At 38.3% G+C, this 16,103-nt stretch overlaps 1 protein-coding gene across 7 annotated transcripts in view; it reads left to right on the top strand.

Annotated features, from left to right (window-relative positions):
* VPS45 (vacuolar protein sorting 45 homolog) overlaps positions 1 to 16,103 on the top strand; it is a 74,183-nt gene that overhangs the window by 9,431 nt on the left and 48,649 nt on the right. For 6 of the 7 annotated variants that reach the window (XM_066268066.1, XM_066268071.1, XM_066268072.1 and 3 more), the window contains exons 4-10: positions 912 to 991; positions 2,337 to 2,405; positions 2,513 to 2,650; positions 3,374 to 3,484; positions 6,312 to 6,446; positions 7,259 to 7,372; positions 8,483 to 8,650. In XM_066268066.1, the coding sequence (XP_066124163.1) occupies positions 912 to 991; positions 2,337 to 2,405; positions 2,513 to 2,650; positions 3,374 to 3,484; positions 6,312 to 6,446; positions 7,259 to 7,372; positions 8,483 to 8,650 (815 nt within the window). The remainder of the gene's footprint in view (positions 1 to 911; positions 992 to 2,336; positions 2,406 to 2,512; positions 2,651 to 3,373; positions 3,485 to 6,311; positions 6,447 to 7,258; positions 7,373 to 8,482; positions 8,651 to 16,103) is intronic. The other variant, XM_066268073.1, reaches the window with a different exon arrangement.

Here is a 16,103-nt window from a genome sequence, read left to right as displayed (position 1 = left end):
AATAATAAAAAATAATTCCTATTTTTATATACTCATTCAGCGTTCAAATTCTCTCATGTCTTTTCCCCACCATGGTTTGTTTTGATCAGGATCATAGTAAAGTCCACACATTGCTATTGGTTGATATGTTATTTAAGTTTCTTTACTCTTCTATTGGTTATCTCTCCTGTGCAATGTATTTATTGAAGAAACCACATTCTGTTAAAGTTTCCTACAGCCTGGATCTTGTTGATTGTATCCCCATAAGGGCAGTTTGACATGTTTTTTTGCAGTTTAAAATGTTCCTTACTATTTAAAATGTTTCTCTATCCTCCAGTTTCTGTAAGTTGGTACCTGGATATAGACGCTTAATCAGATTTGGATTTGATTTCTTTTTGGCAAGAATACTTTATAGGTAGTGTTCTGGGCTTCCATTGATCATCTCTGTTTGTGATATTAGCAGTGGTTGATGCTCAGTGCTTAGGTCCAGGCATTGATTATTAGGGGTTGAAAAAAATGATGTTTTTAATTCTGTCATTATCATTCCTCCTTCTTTCTTTTTTAGCTGGGATATCTCTATAAAGAGAAATTTCCCCTCATCTACTGTTTGGCTATCTGGTGGTACAGTTTGTATATAAAAGGATAAAAGCTTTCTTCTTCTCCTTTATTTATTATTTCCAGCATAAGACTTGGTTTCCTAGCATCCTCCAATGCCTACAATGGTGGTCCTTTTTTAAAAACTATTATTATGAATTTATGAATTTAAACATATTTGTGCTACTCATTCCAATTTGAAGGTGTTTGACTTTGACATACACTACAGTGTATACTAAACTTCCCTTAGTCATTAGTCTTTAACTGTCAGGCCCAGTTATGTCTAATTGCAGCAAGGATGATCTCCTTTTAGTCAACAATTCATATGTCTGTTTCAGATTTCAGTAATGTGATCAGCAAGAGTGATGTGAAGTCATTAGCTGAAGCTGATGAACAGGAAGTTGTGGCTGAGGTTCAGGTAAACATATTGGTCCTTTCAGTAGTTTGTTGTTGTTTTTTAACCTTTTTGCACTTGGAGACTGGTGAAAACATAATTATTTCGGGGACCACTAAGGCAGAAATCACCCTGAGCATAAGCAAATTCGGCTAAGTTTGTTGGGTCTATAATCTTTACAACATCAGAGTGGTTAACTCTTTCACTGAACACATGAAATTTCTGGGATACCCGTCCAAGGACCAGTGGTTGAAAAACACTGCAGCTCATCTCTTGTATTGGCCATTTTTTAGAGTTGAGCCTGAAAACAGGGAAGGTGTTGTCTCAAAAGAATGGAGGCTATTCAGACACAATAAATGGCATTGCACCAGACTGTACTCACATTTAGAAAGTTCTGGGAGAGGTATCAAATTGGATGAAAACAGAATTAAAGCAGCCAGTAGGAATAAGGAGTTGGAACTGGTACTACATCCTACTAGATTGGTGGGAAGAATTTCAGAGTCAGATGTGTATTGTGATGGTTTTATGAGACACTCACTAAGAACATTCATCTATAGGACTATGTCTGATTGGGAGAGAATAGGGAGTTAAGGATGGACTTAGGTTCATTAAAATTCTGTTTGTGGTTATCTTGCTTTGGGAATAATAAGCAGATACTTGTCATTAGGTTAAAACTTGGAAACTCCTAAATATTTATTCTGCATGCTATATAATTCATCACATTAGAACATATCAAGTTACCCTTTCCTTTTTAAAACAGTTTAGTGTTCTCAAATACATTTATCACAAACATTTGAATACATTTATCAAATAATTGAAGATATCGTCTTCAGGACAGCAAATAAGCAAGGTTTGGGTATTCAGAAGGATATTCTAGATGAAAAATGTATAAAAAAGAACGACCTGTTTTGAATCATATTCTCCCTCATGAGAATGCACTGGAAAGCAAAGTTCTTTTTCATTTGAGTGTAACATTGTACAGCCTATAGCAGTGTTTTACTTTTACTAGTTGATAAGTGTGCCTAGAGGTCTCCAGAGATATAATAGACTGCTCACAAAAATTAGGGGATACTTAAAAATGAATATGAAGCTATAAAATAGCTCCTAATTTTTGTGAGCAGTATATATATACTTCTACAACTTTTGTTTTTCATTTCTTTAAGATTTATTATTATTGCTGCTGTTTTATAATTATTAATTCCTCCACATTGACTTTTGTTAATTGTTAATTGATCAATTTTTGTATCTTTTACACTTGCACTTCCTCAAATTTGACTATTATCACTTAGTATTAAACCACATATCAAAATATTACTGCATGACACAGCTGGAGTTTATGGAATGACTGATTTTGGTGCTTTGTTTGCAGGAATTTTATGGTGATTACATTGCTGTGAATCCACATTTGTTTTCCCTCAATATTCTGGGTTGCTGCCAGGTATGGAAGGAAAGGGTTGTTGTTGTTTTTTAAGTTCATGTGTCAGATAGGAGTTAATTCCGCAAATAAGAAAAAATTTAAGTATTTTCTCTAAATATCTAAAAAAGGGTCGAAATTGGGATCCAGCCCAGCTATCCAGAACAACTCAAGGACTGACAGCTCTCCTTTTATCCCTGAAGAAATGTCCCATGATTCGTTACCAGCTTTCATCAGAGGCAGCAAAGAGACTTGCAGAATGTGTTAAGGTATGGCATTCCCTGTCCCTAGTTCCAGAACATCAAGACTATTCATTTCCTTATCATATTTCAGAAACTAAAGGAAAATTTTATCTACAACCACGGAGGTGATGTGTTAGGTTTACTGGCAAAGAGGTAGCTCTTTGTAATTCAAAACCAAAAGCTACAAACCTGTGGTGATGGCACAGTGGACAGAACATCAGCCTAGGACACTGAGGTCCCAATTTGAAACCCTGAGGTCACTGGCTTGAGCACAAGATCATCAACATCCCAAAGTTGCTGGCTTAAGCAAGGGGTCACTAGGTTCACTGGCTCAGCTTAAGCCCCCCACGTATATACCACACACACACATCAAGGCACAGATGAGCAGCAATCAATGAGCTACTAAAGTGTTGCAACTACGAGTTGATGCTTCTCATCTCTCTCTCTTCCTCTCTTTCTAAAAAAAAAAAAAAAGCAACAAATTAAAGTTAAAATTTTTAGATTTAACCCAATAAACATTTCCAAACTTCTTTTAATTCAATCAAACCACTTGTAAAATAGAGTTTCAAACCCTATCCTCTTAAATAGAATGGTACTAAACCTTTTCAAGCTTCTGAATCCTTTTATGGAAGGCTTATGAAAGTACAAATAATTTTTGTTAAATGTGGTTTTTATGTTTTAATTTCCTATTTATATCATCTCTATTGCAACTAATTGGTTTACCAAACCATCTTTCTCTCTCACCCACAGCAAGTGATAACTAAAGAATACGAGCTGTTTGAATTCCGGCGGACTGAGGTTCCTCCATTGCTACTTATTTTAGATCGCTGCGATGATGCCATCACCCCATTGCTAAACCAGGTGCAAAATACTTTGTTAGCCTAACAGAAGGATTGTTTCAAGTGCTAGTCATCAAAATGCATATGTGGGAGTGAACAGCATGATCCATTTATTTGCCTGCTTATTTTCAGCTGATCTTATTTTTGTCTTGTACTTCCTGGTATTTCCATATCACTATTCTTCTAGCTGGCAGTAATCTTTGACTCTCTCTGTTGCCTTATCCTTCCTGTCCTTTCTACCACCACCACCATTCCCAATTAGGGCCACTTCTAGGTTCTGTAGATCCTACTTTCCCAGTGTCTGTCTGCTCTTGTCCACTGTACTGCCATTACTCTGGTGTAGACCCCAGTCACTTGTGGGAATACTGAAATAGTCATCTACTTCATCCCCACTTTTCATATCTTCCCACAATAATATATTTCAGACAGAATGTTGTTGCATTAATTCTCCCAAAGCACAGTTCTGACACTGTTTACTCCTGGCTTAAAAGTTTATTAGTTCCCATTTGCCAACTCAGTTAAATACAGACTCTTGATCTTGACATTCAAGAACCTTCACAGTACGGGCCCAGCCTTATATAATACCTGCAGTTTATAGCTGTGCAGATGTGCCACATGGTTTCCTGCCATCATTTTACTCATGTTGTAACCGCTGTCTAAACTCTGTAATATTAGGAGTACCTTCTCTTCCTAATTTCACCAGAATTCTTCTTTAAAATCACTCTAAACATCTTGAAGCTTTTTTTCTTTTAGTCACAATGCTCTATATTTTCCCCTGAAATTACTGGAGAGCTTTATGTCTCTCCTATGTCTCGTGTGCACTTGCAGGCTGAACCGTTGTTTTCATACTCTTCTAGGTTACACATTCCTTCAGGGCAGACTGTGCCTTACCAGCCCTTGTTCTATGAGTGCAAGCACAGAGCCCTTGCACATAGCAGGTGCTTTGTTAACAGTGACTGAACTTTCAGGGGAATGCACAGTCTGTATTTCTGCTTATAATTATGTGAATGCTGGGGAAATCTGTGACTGTGGAACACAACTTCTCTATGGTATGATAGGTTTATATTCCTAAAATGCAAAGTAGTATTTGTTCGCTAAGGAATTTGATAATATTAAAATTATTAAAAAGAGCCTGACCTGTGGTGGTACAGTGGATAGAGCACCGACCTGGAATGCTGAGGTTGCTGATGTGAATCCTGGGCTTGCCCGGTCAAGGCACATAAATGACAAGCAATCAGTGAACAGCTAGAGTGAAGCAACTACCTCTAACCACCCCCATTCTGTAAAATCAATACATAAAATCTTTTAAAAGAATTAGAATGAGAAATGATTGCCTATAAACCTATTTTTCAAAGAAAAGCAACATTCATTCAGCAACTTTCACTAAGGACCAGGTACTGTGTTAAGTCCTGGAGTTAACAGGCTAAAAGATACAGTCTCAGCTCTCAAAGAGTTCATGATCCAATGAGGAGAGAAGCAAACATATAATTTAATTATAGAATAAGTGCTGATTGTAGAAGCATGCACAGGATACTGTCTATAGAAGCATAAAATATTTTGTTGTGCTTATTTTATTTGCTATTTTTGTGCTTATTTTAAATGCATTAATGAGACTTGCTGTTTCAAGGATTCATTTGGCAAGGGAATGAAACATCTTTTATAACCTCAAGTTATTTCTTGATAAAACTAGATTTTTTTTAAAGATGAAATGTACATATATTAATATTTCTAGCATTTGACTCTAGATTTAGAGGATAATTTGCTGGAGAATACTTAGTTTTTTTGTCTAGTGGACCTATGATTAAAAGGATCCTGTTCTCCATAAATAGTGAGAAGGCAAAATTTGGGGTCTCTCCTTTCCAGTTTTACCAAATAAATTCACATTTGTAAGACTGGAAACCAGTCCTTCTTCACAAATCATATAGAGTAAAAATATAAAGCTTCTGAATATGTGTTTTCATCAACTCACAAGATTCTTTCTACCAATACTAGTGTCCCCAGGGTAAATATAGCACCACCCAGACCTGCAAGAGCACACTTCTTTTTTGTTGTTGTTGTTGTTGTTTTACAGAGAGAGAGAGAGTCAGAGAGAGGGATAGACAGGGCCAGACAGACATGATCGGAGAGAGATGAGAAGCATCAATCATTAGTTTTTCTTTTTCTTTTCTTTTTTTTTTTTTAATCATTAGTTTTTCATTGCACGTTGCAACACCTTAGTTGTTCATTGATTGCTTTCTCATATGTGCCTTGACCGCGGGCCTTCAGCAGACTGAGTAACTCCTTGCTGGAGCCAGCGACCTTGGGTTCAAGCTGGTGGGCTTTTGCTCAAACCAGATGAGCCCGCGCTCAAGCTGGTGACTACGGGGTCTTGAACCTGGGTCCTCTGCATCCCAATCCGACGCTCTATCCACTGTGCCTCCTCCTGGTCAGGCAAGAGCACACTTCTTATGCTGCAGAAAACCACAGACGCACACAGGAAATGGCACAGCTTATAACTATAGTACCAGTATAATCCTATCTGGGAAGCCAAAAATATACTCTTCATTCGCAGGGCAAAACTGGCATTAATGAAACCTCTAATTTGTTTTCTTTTTATCAGGAATATAAATTTTGCTGCCCTTCTTCCAAAAGTGTAAAATCTAAAAAGTATTTGACCTTTTGGATATTTAACCAATTAAAATGATAATGCTTAGTATAGCACAAAGTATTAATAAAATTTGAACTATATAGAGAATCTCCATGTAAAGACTAGTTACTAAGTATATTACTCATTTTTATTTGTTTTTCTGAACATTTTAATTTCCATGTTTTGTCAGTTACCAATTTTTTTGTCATAATTCTTTATTTAGTGGACATATCAGGCCATGGTCCATGAACTACTGGGCATAAACAACAATCGGATTGATCTTTCCAGAGTGCCAGGGATCAGTAAAGACTTAAGAGAGGTGGTCCTGTCTGCTGAAAATGATGAATTCTATGCTAACGTAAGTGGTTTTACGTTTCTGAAATTGAGTTTGTTTTATGTAAGAAGGTCAATACTGACTTGTTTGAACTCTTGTGAAAGGATGATAGAAGCATCATGTGGATAAACTGCAACTCAAGGGAAGGCAAAAAACTTGTATTCAGACCCCCTTTAAGAATATTTTTTCACCCTGGTCATTTGGCTTAGTATAGAGTGTGAATGTCCCATGTTGGATTCCCCGTCCGGACACACAGGAGAAGCAACCATCTGCTCTCACCACCTTTCTCCCTCTCTCCTCCTCCCCCCTTCACTCCCCCTCTTCCCCTTGCTCCCCTTTTCTTCCTTTCTCTCCCCCTCCTGCAGCCATGCCTCAGTTGATTCAAGCACATCTGCTCAGGCGCTGAGGATGGCTCTGTGGAGTTTCAGGTGCTAAAAATAGCTTGGTTGCGAGCATGGACCCAGATGGGCAGAGCATCAACCCCAGACAGGGGTTGCCTGGTGGATCCTGGTCAGGGTGCATGCAGGAGTCTTTCTATTTCCCCTTCTCTCACTTGTAAAAGAAGGGAAAAAAATAGAATACATTTTCATAGAAATCACATACTTGGTTTTCTACTTTAAAAATTAGAACCCAATTTACTTACTTCCCTCCCTTCTGTAGCCCTTTGTGAGAATGGAAATGGTATTCATCACCAGTGTGCTGACCAAGGTTCAGATTTGGTGATTATAATAGAATCTTCAATTTTAACTGTATGCAGAATTCTTTTTCACTTCTTTTAAATTGTCTGAAAGTCAGACTAGTTGATAGAACTGTGTTTCCAACTTTCTTTTTCACAGAATATGTACCTGAACTTTGCTGAGATTGGTAGCAATATAAAAAATCTCATGGAAGACTTTCAGAAGAAGAAACCAAAAGAACAGCAAAAACTAGAATCAATAGCAGACATGAAGGTAAATTGAATATGCACATGGATGGCTAACATGCAAGTTTTGGAACTCTTCATGTAAGCAACATTTCTGGAATATTCTGGGTCATTTTGTTTGGTTTGAAGTAATATCTATACTATTTTTCTTTTTTTTCTTTTGTATTTTTCTGAAGCTGGAAACAGGGAGAGACAGTCAGACACCCGCATGCGCCCGACCGGGATCCACCCGGCACGCCCACCAGGGGGCGACGCTCTGCCCACCAGGGGGTGATGCTCTGCCCCTCTGGGGCGTCGCTTTGTCGTGACCAGAGCCACTCTAGTGCCTGGGGCAGAGGCCAAGGAGCCATCCCCAGCTCCCGGGCCATCTTTGCTCCAATGGAGCCTGGGCTGCAGGAGGGGAAGAGAAAGACAGAGAGGAAGGAGAGGGGGAGGGGTGGAGAAGTAGATGGGTGCTTCTCCTGTGTGCCCTGGCCGGGAATCGAACCCGGGACCTCTGTATGCCAGGCCGACGCTCTACCACTGAGCCAACCGGCCAAGGCTATACTATTTTTCTTTAGGAAACAGTATAATGAAACCTTCATAGTAAGTCGTAAACTTCTTCCTGACCAGGCAGTGGCACAGTGGATAGAGAGTTGGACTGGGTTGCAGAGATCCCAGGTTCAAAACTCTGAGGTTGCCAGCTTGAGCATGGGCTCTGGTTTGAGCACAGTTCACCAACTTGAACCCAAGGTCGCTGGCTTGAGCAAGGGGTCACTCGGTCTGCTGTAGCCCCTGGTCAAGGCACATATGAGAAAGCAATCAATGAACAACTAAGGTGTCGCAACAAAGAATTGAGGCTTCTCATCTCTCTCTTCCCGTGTGTCTGTCCTATCTGTCCCTCTCTGTCTCTGTCACAAAAGAAAAAAAATAAGTCATAAACTTCTTTCCATTTTTCAGTCCCATTTGGACTATTAAAAGACTCAGTCTATGACATATACCAGATCTCTTCCTAGGCATAACGAGATGCCTCATGACTGAAAGCTGTAGGTGCCTTTTTCTGGGCAGCAGAACAATTCTTGATTTTTTTTTCCTTCTAATATGTCTATCATAAATCAAAAACTTACAGAACCCCCAATTGATATTTTTCCCATGGCAGGCCTTTGTTGAGAATTACCCACAGTTCAAGAAGATGTCTGGGACTGTATCAAAACATGTGACAGTGGTTGGGGAACTGTCCCGGCTGGTGGGTGAGCGGAGTCTGCTGGAGGTTTCAGAGGTTGAACAAGAGCTGGCCTGCCAGAATGACCATTCCAGTGCTCTCCAGGTATCTATTCAGTCCGCTTTGATGAGCACCTACTCTGTGTAAGGCACTGTGCCAGGCAGAGCAAGAGATATAAAGGCAAGTAATCATTTTTCACCAATGTGGAATTTACAGTCTAATAAGACGGTGAGACAAGAACACAATTTAATATTAAGATAAACAAATGATAAGAGTCACAGAAGAATAATGAGCAATTCCAAAGGGTTCAGGCAATTAATTGAGTATTTAGGCAGGCAGCCTGGTCTACTAGAAAGAATACTAGACTAAAATCAGAAGACCTGGAATTTAGTGTCTGGTTTACCACTTATGGGCTTTGTGACTTGGAGCTGTTGGCATAATTTCTGAACCAGTTTCCTCATTTGAAAAATAGGTATGATATTTATCTCACAGGGTTCTTAGGAAGATTTTAAGAGATATATATTAAAATATTTTATCTACATTTTTTAAAAAGTATTGAACATCTGTTTTTCATTCCACAAACACATGATGCCCACTACCTGTATATGGTCTGTGAGGATCTAGAAATACAAAGATCAGTAAGATCTTTCTTTCAAAGAGCTCACGTGATAGTAGGGAAGAAAGAAATTTAAACCAGGATTTATAATACCACACAATAAGTGCTATTCTACGTTATTTCCAAAGGGCTATGGAAACACAGAGAAAATGCAATAGTTTTCCCTAAGGTTGAGGCTTCATAGAGCTTCTTAGAGAAATAACATTAAATGTGGGTCTGGTCAACTAGGTAAGTAGAGGAGTGCAGCAACCAGAGAAAAGGAGGAAGTTCTCAACAGAGAGTACAGGCATGGAGATGTTAAAAAAAAGAAAAGAAAGAAAAGGTGGTGGGGGCCAGAATAACTCAGTGTAGCTAGTGCAGGCTACAGGTAAGAAGTGGTCTCAGATAAACCGTATTGTGGCCAGATGATGGCTTTGAAAGAAGGTTGGGCTGTAATCTTAAAATGATGGGAGCCACTAAAGAATTTTGGAAGAAAAATGATGTAATCAGACCCTGGTCTCAAGAAATTTACAGGCTATTGTAGAACTGTATATTTTATTATTTTATAAATAAATAATAAAATATACAGTTTTTTTAATGTATATTTACCAATATACATTATTGTTGTATATTGTACATCAATATACCAATGAAACTGGTATTATTTTATTAACCAATGTCACCCCAATTAATTCAATAAAGAACTTTTTAATTACAGTCTGTTTGAAAAGACAAGTGAAGCACAAAAACAATGGCAGAGTGTTTCAAGATAACATTTAATTAAATCAAAATTGTGATACTGACTATAAAAGTTGAGGTTATTAGGGACAGTTTCAGAGAGAAGGTGCCAGTAAGACCATAAAGAATGAATAGAAGAAGATAAACAAGATTGATGAACCTTTAACCAAACTCACCAAGAAAAAAAGAGAGGACTCAAATAAATAAAATTAGAAATAAGAGTGGAGAAATAACTGACACAACAGAAATACAAAATATTGTAAGAAAATACTATGAAGAACTCTATGTCAAAAAACTAGACAACATAGATTAAATAGACAAATTTCTTGAAACATATAATCTTCCAAAAATTAATCTGGAAGAATCAGAAAACCTAAACAAACCAATTACAACAAATGAGATCGAAAACAGTTATCAAAAAACTCCCAAAGGCCCTGGCCATTTGGCTCAGTGGTAGAGCATCGGCCTGGCGTGCAGAAGTCCCGGGTTCGATTCCCGGCCAAGGCACACAGGAGAAGTGCCCATCTGCTTCTCCACCCCTCCCCCTCTCCTTCCTCTCTGTCTCTCTCTTCCCCTCCCGCAGCTGAGGCTCCATTGGAGCAAAGATGGCCCGGCTGCTAGGGATGGCTCCTTGGCCTCTGCCCCAGGCGCTCAAGTGGCTCTGGTTGCAACAGAGCGATGCCCCGGAGGGGCAGAGCATCGCCCCTTGGTGGGCAGAGCGTCGCCCCCTGGTGGGCGTGCCGGGTGGATCCCGGTCGGGCGCATGCGGGAGTCTGTCTGTCTCTCCCCGTTTCCAGCTTCAGAAAAATACAAAAAAAAAAAAAAAAAAAAAAAAAGGCCCTGGCCAGTTGGCTCAGTGGTAGAGCGTCGGCCTGGTGTGCGGGGGACCCGGGTTTGATTCCCGGCCAGGGCACATAGGAGAGGCGCCCATTTGCTTCTCCATCTCCCCCTCCTTCCTCTCTGTCTCTCTCTTCCCCTCCCACAGCCAAGGCTCCATCGGAGCAAAGATGGCCCGGGCGCTGGAGATGGCTCCTTGGCCTCTGCCCCAGGCGCTAGAGTGGCTCTGGTCGCGGCAGAGCGACGCCCGGAGGGGCAGAGCATCGCCCCTTGGTGGGCAGAGTGGTGCCCCTGGTGGGCATGCCGGGTGGATCCCGGTCGGGCGCATGCAGGAGTCTGTCTGACTGTCTCTCCCGGTTTCCAGCTTCAGAAAAATACAAAAAAAAAAAAAAAATCTCAAAAAAGAAAAGTCCTGGGCCTGATGGCTTCACAAGTGAATTCTACCAAATATTCAAAGAAGAACTACTATCCTTCTCAAGCTATTTCAAAATATTCAAGAGGAAGGAAGACTTCCAAGCTCCTTTTATGAGGCAAGCATAATTCTGATTCCAAAACCAGGCAAAGACAACACAAAGAAAGAAAATTATACGCCAATATCCCTGATCAATTTAGATGCTGAAATCCTCAACAAAATATTAGCAAACGGGATCCAGCGATATATGAAAAAAATCATACACCATGATCAAGTGTGATTTATTCTTGGGAGGCAAGGCTGGTACAATATTTGCAAATCAATCAATGTGATTCATCACATAAATAAAAGGAAGGAGAAAAACCACATGATAATTTCAATAGATGCAGAAAAAGCATTTGATAAAATCCAGCACCCATTCATGATCAAAACTCTCAGCAAAGTGGGAATACAGGGAACATACCTCAACATGATAAAGGCCATCTGTGACACACCCACAGCCAACATCATACTCGGTGGGCAAAAATTAAAAGCAATTCCCTTAAACTCAGGAACAAGGCAGGGGTGCCCCCTTTCACCACTCTTATTCAACATAGTTCTGGAAGTCCTAGCCACAGCAATCAGACAAGAAAAAGAAATAAAAGGCATCCATATTGGAAAAGAAGAGGTAAAACTATCATTATTTGCAGAAGCTATGATATTGTATGTAAAAAACCCTAAAGTCTCAGTCAAAAAACTACTGGACCTGATAAATGAATTCAGCAAGATGGCAGGATATAAAATTAATACTCAGAAATCAAGAGGCATTTTTATACACAAACAATGAACTGTCAGAAAGAGAAATTAAGGAAGCAATTTCCTTCACCATTGCAACCAAAAAAATAAAGTACCTAGGAATAAACTTAACCAGGGAGATTAAAGACTTGTACTCAGAAAATTATAAAACATCGATAAGAGAAATCAGGGAAGATACAAACAAGTGGAAGCATATACCGTGCTCATGGTTAGGAAGAATAAACATCATTAAAATGTCTATATTACCCAAAGCAATTTATAAATTCAATGCAATACCAATTAAAATACGAATGACTTCAAAAATATAGAACACATATTCCAAAAATTTATATGGAACCAAAAGAGAACACGAATAGCCGCAGCAATCTTAAAAAGGAAGAATAAAGTGGGAGGTATCACGCTTCTGGATGTCAAGTTAAACTACAAGGCCATTGTACTCAAAACAGCCTGGTACTGGCATAAGAACAGGCATATAGATCAATGGAACAGAACAGAGAACCCAGAAATAAACCCACACCTTTATGGACAACTGATATTTGACAAAGGAGGTAAGAGCATACAATGGAGTAAAGACAGCCTCTTCAACAAATGGTGTTGGGAAAATTGGACAGCTACCTGCAAAAAAATGAAACTAGACCACCAACTTACATCATTCACAAAAATAAAGTCAAAATGGATAAAAGACTTAAATGTAAGCCGTGAAACCATAAGCATCTTAGAAGAAAACATAGGCAGTAAGCTCTCTGACATCTCTCGCAGCAATATATTTGCCAATTTATCTCCACTGGCAAGTGAAATAAAAGACAGGATAAACAAATGGGACTATATCAAACTAAAAAGCTTTTGTGCAGCTAAAGACAATAAGAACAGAATAAAAAGACAAACTACACAATGGGAGAACATATTTGACAATACATCTGATAAGTGGTTAATAACCAAAATTTATAAAGAACTTGTAAAACACAATACCAGGATGACAAACAATCCAATCAAAAAATGGGCAAAAGAAATGAATAGACACTTCTCCAAAGAGGACACACAGATGGCCAATAGGCATATGAAAAAATGCTCAACATCACTAATCATTAGAGAAATGCAAATTAAAACCACAATGAGATATCACCTCACACCAGTCAGAATGGCACTCATCAACAAAACAACACAGAATAAGTGCTGGCGAGGATGTGGAGAAAAGGGAACCCTCCTGCACTGCTGGTGGGAATGCAGACTGGTGCAGCCACTGTGGAAAACAGTATGGAGATTCCTCAAGAAATTAAAAATCGAACTGCCTTTTGACCCAGCTATCCCACTTTTAGGAATATACCCCAAGAACTCCATAGCACTGTTTCAAAAGAAGAAATGCACCCCCATGTTTGTGGCAGCATTGTTCACAATAGCGAAGATCTGGAAACAGCCCAAGTGTCGGTCAGTGGACAAGTGGATTAAAAAGCTTTGGTACATATATATACTATGGAATACTACTCAGCCATAAGGAATGATGACATTGGATTATTTACAATAACATGGATGGACCTTGATAACATTATACTGAGCGAAATAAGTAAATCAGAAAAAACTAAGAACTATATGATTCCATATAGTCCCACATAGGTGGGACATAAAAATGAGACTCAGAGACATGGACAAGAGTGTGGGGGTTATGGGGTGAGGAGGGAGGAGAGGGAGGGGGTTGGGAGAGGGGAGGGGCACAAAGAAAACCAGTTAGAAGGTGACAGAAGACAATTGGACTTTGGGTGATGGGAATGCAGCATAATCAAATATCAAAATAACCTGGAGATGTTTTCTCTGAACATAGGTACCCTGATTTATCAATGTCACCCCATTAAAATTAAAAAAAAAAGAATAAATAGAATCTGGAGGAGGATTTCGGTCAGGAAGAGCAGCAAAAGCAAAGATGCAGAGGTATGCAGAAAATAATAAATAGTTTGACCTGGTGAAATGGGGGTGGAAGAGAATAAGGAGATAAAATTGAATGGGTAAGCAGGAACCAGTTTATGAAGAAGCTTGTAAGAGGAATTTGTACTTGCTGCATAGACAGAGAGACCCAATGTATGGTCTCATGTAGAAAGTTGATATTGTGGTGGCATAGTGGATAAAGCATCAACTTGAAAACACTGAGGTCGCCGGTTCAAAACCCTGGGCTTGCCTGGTCAAGGCACTTACGGGAGTTGATGCTCCCGGCTCCTCCCCCCTTCTCTCTCTCTCTCTCTCTCTCTCTCTCTCTCTCTAAGATGAATAAATTTAAAAAAAATTTAAAGAAAAAGGAAAGTTGATCTGATGAAAGCAGTATTTTAGGAAATGTAATCTGGTTAGGTTTTTTGGAGGTGAAAATACAGAAGTCAGAGAGGTGAGTAGACTCAAAACAATAGCAGTAAAAAAATGTGCATTAAGGGACAATCTCAGAGGCATTTCAAAGGGAGAAAATATCGATTTAGTGACAGATTGGATTTAAGGACAGTAAGACAGAAAAAATCAGAGATAATTCCAGGATTCCTGAGAAATGACACAATGTGGTATCACTGACAGTTAATTAACTTGGGAATAAGATTTCCTTATAGAAAGCATGTTTCCTTGTGAATACGAACCCTATATCTTAAAACTTAGTCTCTTTCCCTGTTGTGATTTTACTTTATAAAATAAAGTGAGCATGGTATAATGAAAACAACAGGCTTTGGAGCCAGATTGTCCTGGCCTATAGCCTGTCTCTACATACCAGAGTTTCTTGGGGAAAATTACTTACTCTGCCCAAGCCTTGGGGATAATGATTATAAACTTTTAGATTGTTATGAAGATTCAATGAAATATATAAACGTATTTATATATAATTAGTGCTTAGTAAACATTGGTTTTCTTTCTGTAAGCATAATTTTTAAAATATATGCTACAACCAGAAAAAAGAACTGTGTTAACCTGTGGTTGCTCTAGTTATATACCAAGGTCTTTACTGGGATTTATAGTTGTTGGTTTTTAATTTTTTTAATCAAAATTTGCTCTGAAAATACAGTCATTTTGAAAACCACAAAGATGCTATTTCCTTTATATTTATGAAAATACCTTTGTCATCACTTGTAATTTTACCCCTGTGTTCTTATATCTTTACAACAAACTTAGGTTATTATTTTTCAATTGTTCTAAATTCTGATTCTTACATAATACAAGTACTTAGGAAAAGAGATATATGTAAAAGCGGAATCTGTTACTACTTTCACATGCATTCTTATAGTTATTCTGTGTATTTGCAAACCTGTTTGAGTGTCTCTCATTTTCAATTCAAATGATATCATACTGTACACACAGTTATATATTTACTTTCTCACTTAACCATGGCTGTCAGAGATGGTTTCAGATCAAAACCTAGACTCATTGGGTTTAATTACTAAATAGTATTCCTTTATAAAGATGTATCACAATCTATTTAACTTGACCAACTTACTTTAAAGTTTAAACAACACTACTAATGACAGTTGATAGTTGTTTTATGGGCCCATAGAAACATTCCTATGAAAACATTTTATTTTTCTCTATTTTTCTTCCCTAACTAAATAAAAACAAAACTTTGCCATGTAATTAGATTTAAATTTTCATGTTTTATTATTTTTCCTTTAGAACAATAGAATCAAACTTAATCACTAGCCAATTTTAATGTCTTTATTTGTATCTCTCTACCATATGGTAAGCAGTTGCAAAAATTACTCCTTGTTTAAAATGGTTTTTTGGGGGAGGAGGAGGATTACTTAAAAAAAAAGTACTTTTAATATATAAATTCCTTTTGTGATCCACTATATTTTTTAAATTATCTTTTGAAGGTTTTCTTGCCCATGCTTTTAGGGTTTTACAGTGAGCAATTGATTTGTACTCCCCATCATAAAGGATTTCTTTGGCAACATGATTTAAATAGTCTATAAAGGCCAGGGCCTAACCAGTTATTCTATAGGCTAACAAAAACTTGTTTTAGAAAGAATTTCATTAGAAGGAAACTGCCGTGTGCTACCATTGAAACATATTGGTAGTCTCAGAAAAGATACATTTGATTAGTAAGGAAGATTTTTTTCATACCATGAAGAGAAACATCTTCAGTAAATAAACAATTTTCTCACTTTCACCCCATATTGTCATATTAGTTTTTATTTGGAAGGAGGAACTAGTGTATCTTCTTTCCT

This window comes from Saccopteryx bilineata, chromosome 3 (genome assembly GCF_036850765.1).
Source record: "Saccopteryx bilineata isolate mSacBil1 chromosome 3, mSacBil1_pri_phased_curated, whole genome shotgun sequence".
In the NCBI taxonomy this organism is placed as follows: Eukaryota; Metazoa; Chordata; class Mammalia; order Chiroptera; family Emballonuridae; genus Saccopteryx; species Saccopteryx bilineata.
This window is presented reverse-complemented; position numbering and strand designations above follow the sequence as displayed.